The following is an 8,799-nucleotide window of genomic DNA, read 5'->3' as shown; positions in this document are numbered from 1 at the left end:
AAGGAAGGCAAAAAGGAAGAAGGAAGGAAGGAAGGAAAGAAGGAAGGAAGGAAGGAAGGAAGGAAGGAAGGAAGGAAGGAAGGAAGGAAGGAAGGCAGGCAGGCAGGCAGGCAGGCAGGCAGGCAGGCTGTAATCTTAGCTACTCAAGAGGCAGAGATCTGAGGACCACTGTTCAAAGCCAGCCCAGGGAAAGAAAGTCCATTAAACTCATATCTCCAATCAACCACCAGAAAAAAAAAATGGGAAGTGGCTCACCTTGAGCTGAAGAGCTCAGGGACAGTGCCCAGCCCAGAGTTCAACCCCACGACTGACAAAATAACAACAACAAAAACTGCATTGTGCATCTTCCCACCTCCCCTCTTTGTGTCCACTCACCCCCTGGAGAGACTCCTGGCCTTCCCTTCCCCACATCCGGGCTTCACCTGCTCTTCCCTTTGCCTGGAGCACCATTCCCCACTCTTCACTCATTCCCACCTTCCAGCTCCAATCCTGGCATTGCTGCAGACTCTTCACCCACCCAACCAAGGGGATCCCCAAAATCTCTCCTCACCCTGTACATGTCCCCTGTAGCATCTGACATAACCATTTGCTTTCCAGTTTGCCAACCCCTCCATTATCTTCTCCCCAGTCATTAAAACCACGACGACCACGGGGCATTCCAGACTCATTCATACTTAGTGGAAAGTTATGAAAGGGAAAATTTGAGTATCACCCCCCCCAAAAAAAAACCATAAAACCAGGTTGGGGGGGTATTGAAGATACCAAGAGATCCTCCAGGGTGCCGAATGACTGGTGACCGGAGGGCAGAGCTACCTGATGGAAGGGAAAGGGGAGCTGGTAGGTGGGGGAGCAGGTGACAAGTTGGGGTCCTAGTCTCCAGGGGACAGATAGAACCGTCTGCCTCAGCTGCCAGTGATGAGGCTCAGCCCGGAGACTGGGCCCTTTCTGATCTAATCTGGCGAAGCAGGCTTTTCTTCAAGTCCAGAGTACCGGGAGAGGGGGAAGCCATGTGTGTTGTCAGAGCTGGGGCGGGGCCTCTGGGCTCAAGCTCCCAGAGTCAGGAGAGATGCACAGGGAGATGGAAGGCACGGCTGCCTGAAGATTGGTCCTTGCTCTGGGTCCTACCACACAGCTTGCCCACAGGGGATAAAAAAAACCCCTCATGTTTGGAAACCACAGATGCTCCGTTTCCCAATGTTAAACCCCATAACTAAAAAAAAAGGATCTTGTCCTCTGCAAACTTCCTTCCCATCCAGCCGGCCCCCTGCCGCCTCTGCCCCTTTCCAGTAAGCCCTTTCCAGGGCTTCTGCCATGTCAGGGCCTGTGGCCTCTGGCCGGAGGATCAGCTCAGCTCCCTTCCCATCCTGGCTGTGGTGTGCTGGGGTTGCTTCCAGGTCAGCTGGCCCTTTCTGTGACAGCTTCCACTTAAATACAGTTTTCATTTTCTTTTGTCCTCCTCTCCCCCCCCACCTGCCCCAAGAAGTGATAAACAGCTGCAGGTGCTCTGCAAAGCCCCCCCATGAGGAGACGCTCTTGAGGCCTGGTAAAATAAACTGCTTGCGAACACCTTTGATACACGGCAGAACTGCACATATTGGCACTGGTCTGTTCAGTTCATGGCAGTGCTGTTCTAGAGAGATGAGAAAAAGAGGTGGGGGGGGGGGAGGAAATCTATGGGATTCACTCACAGATGCTGGAAGAGTCCCTGGTGTAAAAAGGGCAGGTGCTAGTGTACTTTCTTCCCTCTCTTCCCCCCTTCTCCCCTTCCTCCTTCCCCCTTCCACTCCCTTTCCCCTTATTAGTACCGGGGCTTGAATTCAGGGCCTCTAGCAATCACTTAGCTTTTTCTGCTCATGGCTGGTGCTCCATCAATTGAGCCATACCTCTACTTCCAGCCATTAACTGGTTAATTGGAGATAAAAGTCTCTTGGATTTATCTGCCTGGGCTAGCTTTAGACCACCATCCTGATCCTAAGATCTCAGCCTCCTGAGAAACTAGAATCGCAGGTGTGAGCTACCAGTGGTTGGTTTTCTTTTACTTTTGACATAGTCTTTCCTACTGTCCAGGACCCTGTTAGCTTTATCCACCCAACAGTGGCTCACCCTTACTTGTTCCTTCTTAGAAAGACACAGGTAGCAATTACTTGTTTCTGTCCTTCATCTCTGTCTCCAATCACTATTTCGTTAAAGATATCTGATTGTTTGGGCCAGTTTCTGCCCCGGGGAAGCTGGGGAGCCCCTGGGCCCTATTTCAAAAGACCCACTTGGAAATTCTGGACATGTTTTGAAACTCCACGTAATTCTCTGGGATTACAGAGGTTTATAAACTGCATTCCACATTTCTCCCTTGGTATTCTTGAATACTTGCAATATGTCAAAGGGACCAGATTTCTCTTTCTCCAGATATTAAACATGGAAGAAAACTCTAGGGGAGAGGAATAAAGATGCTCAATCTGCTTTCCCTTTTACAATCTCCTGAGACTACTGGACACGACTGTTTTTGTAATAGGGCACAGATATAATTGAAGTCTTTTCCCCTCTTATTTTTTTAAAGATCTTTTATAAGCTGGGCCCTGGTGGTTCACTCATGTAATCCTAGCTACTTAGGAGGCTGAGATCTGGGGATTAATTGGAGATAAGATTATTGCCGACTTTCCTACCCAGTCTGCACTTCAACCGAGATTCTCAGATCTCAGCCTGAGCAGCTGAGATGACAGGCTGGAGCCATCTGTGCCCTGCTTCACCTGCTTGCTTAGAAGTTCTCTGTCATCTTTAATCTACTCTTGTCAGAATTTAGCGTTTTCTTACCCCTGTACTCACTGATAGTATTTATTTGTGTTCTTGTTGATTGCTTCTTTCTCCAAAATCTAAATCCAAGATGGTGAAACCCTGTTCTGGCTCTCAGTTCCCAACCCCGGGAGCCTTCTGTGAGGGCAGAAGGGCACACAGCAAGAATGCAAGGAATGAATCTTTGTGTATCTGTCTCCCTAACTGTTCTCTAAGTTCAGAGCAGAACCTGGTTTTAGCCTGTATCTGAAATCTGAGAATGACTGAAGCCAGAGCCCCTGGGCTGGATTACCTGTTATTATCTTTGAATGTGAAGATTCAGAGGCGTCTAAGTGGAATTAGGCCTCAAGGGTCTTCATTTCAATCAGTCTCTTTGGGTTTGTTTTGACTGGAAATCCTACTGCATTTCATCTCCATCAGGAAATCTCATTGGAATGATATTAGCCTCACACATCAGGAAAATAAAATCTTCTAAGAAGACTTTTCTGTTCTCCAGATTGGCTTTGGAGATAAGCAGTTAAGTCCACTCAGAAAGTATCATCAGCCACTGCTGAGATATTGGGCCAGGAGCTATTGGCAGAGGTCTCTCGAGAAATAATAAAATAAGAAATAACGCTGAGCAGGGTAAAGCTGAGCAGAATTCAAAAGAAGGGAAAAAGACTGTTTCTGAGCTGGGTGTTGGTAGTTCCTCTCTGTAATCCTGAGAACAGGAGGACTGCAGTTCAAGGCCAACCCAGGTAGGTGGACTGCAGTTCAGGTATGGGCTTGGGCAAGAAGCCTGACTTCATCTCAAAAATAACCAACAAAAAGCAGGGCTGAAATCATGGCTCAGCAGTAGAGCCTGTGCCTATGAACTAAGAGCCCTGAGCTCAAATCCTAATATTGAAAAAAAAAACAACAACAACAAATAAAAAGACTGTGTCTGGCTTTGTTTCAAAGACCTGAGGGATAACCTGTTGGGCTGATTAGCCGGGGAGTAGTGGTGCTCCCTGATGGTCTTGTTCTCTATCTTTTGGTCTGGCCTTTTCCAGGGTAAACCTAATAAACCACACTGGGGAAACCACATAATAGTAAGCCTCGTAAGGTGGTGAGGTTAGCAAGGAAGTGACAAATGGTGGAAAGTGGTTCATGCCTATAATCCTCGCTACCCAAGAGGCTGAGAGCTAAAGATCATAGTTTGAAACCAGCCTGAACAGGCAAAGATCCATGAGACTTGAGACTCTTAACCTCCAACTAACCAGCAAAAAGCTTGCCTAGAGGTGTGGCTCAAATAGTAGAACACCAACCATGAGTGAAACAAAGCTGAGCCACGCTGGGCTGATGCCTATAATCCTATCTACTCAGAAGGCTAATAACTGAGGATCATGGTTCAAAGCCAGCCTGGACAAACAAGCCCATGAGACTTATCTCTAATTAACTAGAAAAAAAAAAAAGTGGGGGGAAAAAAGACATAAATTAAGCGGTGGCTCCAGTGGTAGAGTTGCTAGCCTTGAATAGAAAAAGCTAAGGGACAGCGCCCAGACCCTGAACTCATGCCTCAGTACCAGCACACACTGACAGCTTTGAAACGGCAGCTAAGCATGTGTCTTCTTCGTCCTCCCCAACCCCAGCACCACTGTGCTTTCAAGCTCTGGTCTCCTTCTGTTTTTCAGAGGTGTGAACATGTACGCCATGTTGACTGGGACCCTCCCTTTCACAGTGGAGCCTTTCAGCCTGAGGGCTCTGTACCAGAAGATGGTGGATAAAGAAATGAACCCCCTCCCCACCCAGCTCTCCACAGGTGAGCCCCTGCTATTCGGGGTTTGGGATTTCAGGGCCTTTGTGCCGATGCCTTTGGGGCCAGTTAGGAAGCAGAATTTTGTTTGGCCAATGTTGTCACCACTGTCACAGCTGTACATTTCTTCCTGCTGTTAAGTCGCAGGTGGCTTTCCACCTCTACGCATCCCTGCCAGTCCGCTCACCTGCTCCTTTCCTTTTCCATTGTAACTCTGAAGCGCTGACCTGCTCCTTTTGCACCAAATGCAGAGAGGATCTTCTGCCCACTTGGAAGATAACTTGTTTTAAAACTCACTCTTTTCCAGTGTTGGCTTAGGGAAGGTTTTTAATCACATGATGTCTTGAGTTAATTCCCTGTGACGTTTCATTCCAAGTTGGGCCTGTGATTTGTTCTATGAGTTTTGGAGCCTCTCCTAAAGCTTTTAAAGGTACATAGGTTTAGTTGCTTTGTGAGACTCAATTATCAGGTGTGTTTGCAAAGTCCTTTCCAACTTTTATCGGCTTCACATTCCATACTAAGGTTTGGTTTCAGATCCAGGAAAATACTAGAATTTGATCTTTTGTTTGGTTCACAGATCGTCTCAGGACTCAGCTCTGAGGCTCATTAATTCTCCCTTAAAAGAAGCCCAGCTTCTCTGAGCGGAGGCTTGATTTCCTCCCCCACCCCCTAAAAAAGAGGAGAATTATTTAATTTCAGCTAATGATTCGTGGTTTAAAATGCAGTATTTTCTTTGACTACTGTTAGATCTCCTCCTCCCCTCCCCCAGTCAATACTTGCCAATGGAATTTAAGCTGGAATGAGTCTCATATGTAAATATCTAATTCTGGCCATGCTGTTACCTCTGTGAAGGAGCAAGATACTGTGGAGGTCAGAGGAAGGAGACACGGTAACCTCGGTGAGATAAGCTAGAGTTGGTGTCCTGAAAGAACTGCTCAATCACAGAGACATGTAACGCTCAGAATTAGAATTGTGCAAAATGTTGATGGAGTTGTTATATTGAGGCTAGACCTATCACAGTTATTAAAAGCGCTGTAACAGGTGAAGAGCTCATTTTCATTCACGCACTCATCCATCCATTCCATATTTTACATCTGATCATTTATTCCATGAACAACCAGTCATGTGCTAAGCGTGTTCTAGGTCCAGATGCAATCTGTGGAGCTTATAATCAGTGGAGGACACAAAAATACAAATGTACCTGATAGTTGGTAGTGTAAGTATGCTAAACTGAACAAAATAAAAAATAACGTAAGTTGGGATACTGAAAGTACACGTGGTGTTTTGTTTTAATAAGTAAGACTTTTTTTTTTTGGTCATGTGTGATAGCACATACTTTAATACCAGTATTTGGGAGGCTGAAATAGGAAGATTGAGAATTGGAGGTCAGCCTGTGCTATAGTTAGACCTTGTCAAAAGTCAACAGAGAGGTTGGCGGCATGGCTCAATTAGTAGAGTGCTAGCCAGTGAGCGAAAATGTCAGGTACTGAATTTGAATGCCAATCTTGGACCAAAAAAGAAAAGAAAAGAAAGAGAGAGAGAGAGAGAGAAAAGAAAAGGAGTCAACAGAACGAAACAGTAGCAGAAAAGCTGACTAAAAAGACTCATGGTGACATTTTTGTCCCACGCAGTTGTAGCAGATAATGAGGGGGAGCCCATGTATCCTTCACCCAGTTTTCTCTAGAAATAATATGTGTCTAGAGTTTGGTGTCACCATCAGGAAATTAAAGTTGGCAGAAACCCATGTGTGTGTTGGTGTGTATTTAGTAGCACGTGTTTCTGTCAGGTGTTGGTTTGTGGTGGTCATGTAGCATTCCTCTACATTCAGATCCACCTTCTTTCTCTCCACCCTCTGTAACCCCTTCCCAACCACCTGCCTGGACGCCATCTCTATAACATCTTCAAAATGAGAAAGTGATGGAGAACATACATAATAAATGTGTTTCACTCACTGTAACACTTTTGAGATCCATCCAAGCTGTTGTGCGTGTTAGGACTTTTATCTCTTTTCTATTGCTGAGTAGTATTCTCCAGTGTGGCTGTCCCACAGCTTGTTCACCACTGGTTCATCCATTGAAGGGTCTTTTGTTTTCCCCATTTAGGGCTGACGAGAATGAAGCTGCAGTGAACATTCGCGTACACATGTTTGTATGAACATGGTTTTATTTCTCTGAGACACATTGCCAGAGAATGAAATTGCTGGGTCAGATAGTAAGCACACATGTAGTTGTACAGGAAGCTTCCATACTCTTGTTCAGAGTGGCTGTACCATTTTGGGGTCCCTTTGGCAAAGTCCAATGGTCACACATATTTCTGTCTCTCAGAATAATTCTGAAGCTTCTCGGATGGTTCAAACCCTGCCTTGTCCTAAATGAGCCATAACATAGGACGATAGGATGTTGGCATCTTGTGTCTGAAAAAAGGCAAACAGAGCTCACCCTGAATTTTACTGAGACCCAACGGCGCTAGCAGGTTGCTGATCTTCTGCCTTCTTCTTGGGTTCTTCAGGATGAGCTAGGTTACGCCGCAGTAACAGTCCACCCCAGTTCTCAGTGGTTTGAAACCACCAAGATTTGCTTCTCACTCAACCACGTATTTACAAGGAACTGGATCAGGGAGTGAAAGGTTTTACTCATGCCAACGGTATGTTCCAGGCTGATAGATCAGCTGCCATTTCCAACAAGGAAGGGAAGAGAAAGAGGACGGCTCTCAGTGAAATTTCCCACAGATGCCTTCCACTGCTCCCTACTAGTTTTCCAGACATGGCTTCTTTCACGTAGCAGGGATGGTACACGCAGATCCCTCCCGTGGATCTGGAGGTGCTTGTGAGCAGAACTAGCATGAGCCACCCCCAGACAGTGGGAAGAGGAACAGGCGGTGCAGTCTGGGGTGGGCAGCCAGGCAAGACGACGGCGGTCCGTGAATAATGCACCGCACACTGCCGCATTCCTTCAGCGCCTGTTTTTACTTCCAGTGATCTCACCTCGCTTTCCTAGACTGCTAAGTGTTCCTCCACTGGGAAAATTAAATTTATCCTTAAAGAAGGAACATGTGCATGCCTTAAACTGTTTTTAAGAAAATAATCCACAGGTAATTGCACAGAAGAAATGTTAAAAATGTTCCAAGCGATTTCACCATCATTGGCGTTGGTGTCTCATTTCACATAGCTCCTGCTTTAAGTTGAGCCTTCCTGCGTGTGTGCTTGTGAAAGACCTTCACATTCCTACTAGACTTGGTGGGTTGTTGTTGTTATTATTTGACTTGTCAAGCATGAATTGCATTTCTAGATCTGACTTTTCCCTCTTCATGATCTGCCTTCGACTCCTTTAACTGTTAGGATATATAAATCTCTCTCCCCCACTAGAGCGTCAGTTCTTTGTGCCAGGTGTCAAGGGTAGTCTTTGCACATGATCAATCCATGCACCGAAGACAACATTACTGACTCAGTGGTGACCTGGGAAGGTGGCTGCCCCATTAGTTCATTTGACCACTAACGGTGGAGCTGGCCCCATGGGAGGATTTAGAGTTGTAGACCAGCCGCAGAGACAGCCCAGGGCAATCGTATCTTGTTCCCAGATGGAATTATTTCAGGTTTAGGGTTCATCTGTTGACTTTCTGACCACCTCCTACTTTTCCTGCACACTTTGTACCCTACTAAGTTTACCTGTTCTCCCTTCTAAGCAGCCTGGTCCACCTTTGTATTCTCTTATGATCCTATCTGCTTACCTCCAGAAATATTAGTTTCCCAGTAATAGGAGTCACTATCATTTATTGAATGACTAGGTATGGGTTTATCATGTATTATCTTGTTGTTACTCACCTGTACAAGGTAACTATCATTGCTCCCAAATTACCAAGGAGGAAAGTGAATCTCAGAGGGCTCAAATCTGTTTCTTTCCCTTTGATTATTTTATTGAGTATAGATGCAGCTCTCCCTCTCCCTGTCCCCCCACACACACATAGGATCTGAGAGTATCATCTATTACCTTTATATCTTTGCATTTTAAGTAATGCCAATCTAAATTTTAAAAAATCACTCTTACCATCTCTCTCTAACACATACCTTTATTAATGGGATGATTCTGTCACTCCTATATGTAGTCATTAAATTCATTATCGTCCATATCTTTAAGAAAGTTTTTGGGGGCTGGGAAGGTGGCTCAGTGGTAGAGCGCTTGCCTTGCATGCCTGAGGCCCTGAGTTCGATTCCTCAGCACCACATAAGCAAAAAGAAAAAA

At 45.7% G+C, this 8,799-nt stretch overlaps 1 protein-coding gene across 1 annotated transcript in view; it reads left to right on the top strand.

Moving 5' to 3' along the window:
- Hunk (hormonally up-regulated Neu-associated kinase) overlaps window positions 1-8,799 on the top strand; it is a 64,564-nt gene that overhangs the window by 25,648 nt on the left and 30,117 nt on the right. Inside the window, exon 6 of the mRNA XM_013027437.1 lies at window positions 4,440-4,567. Coding sequence (XP_012882891.1) covers window positions 4,440-4,567 — 128 coding nt within the window. The remainder of the gene's footprint in view (window positions 1-4,439; window positions 4,568-8,799) is intronic.

This window comes from Dipodomys ordii, unplaced genomic scaffold (assembly GCF_000151885.1).
Source record: "Dipodomys ordii isolate 6190 unplaced genomic scaffold, Dord_2.0 Scaffold104, whole genome shotgun sequence".
Classification (NCBI taxonomy): domain Eukaryota; kingdom Metazoa; phylum Chordata; class Mammalia; order Rodentia; family Heteromyidae; genus Dipodomys; species Dipodomys ordii.
Note: the sequence above shows the minus strand (reverse complement) of the source record. Positions and strands in the feature narration are given on the sequence as shown.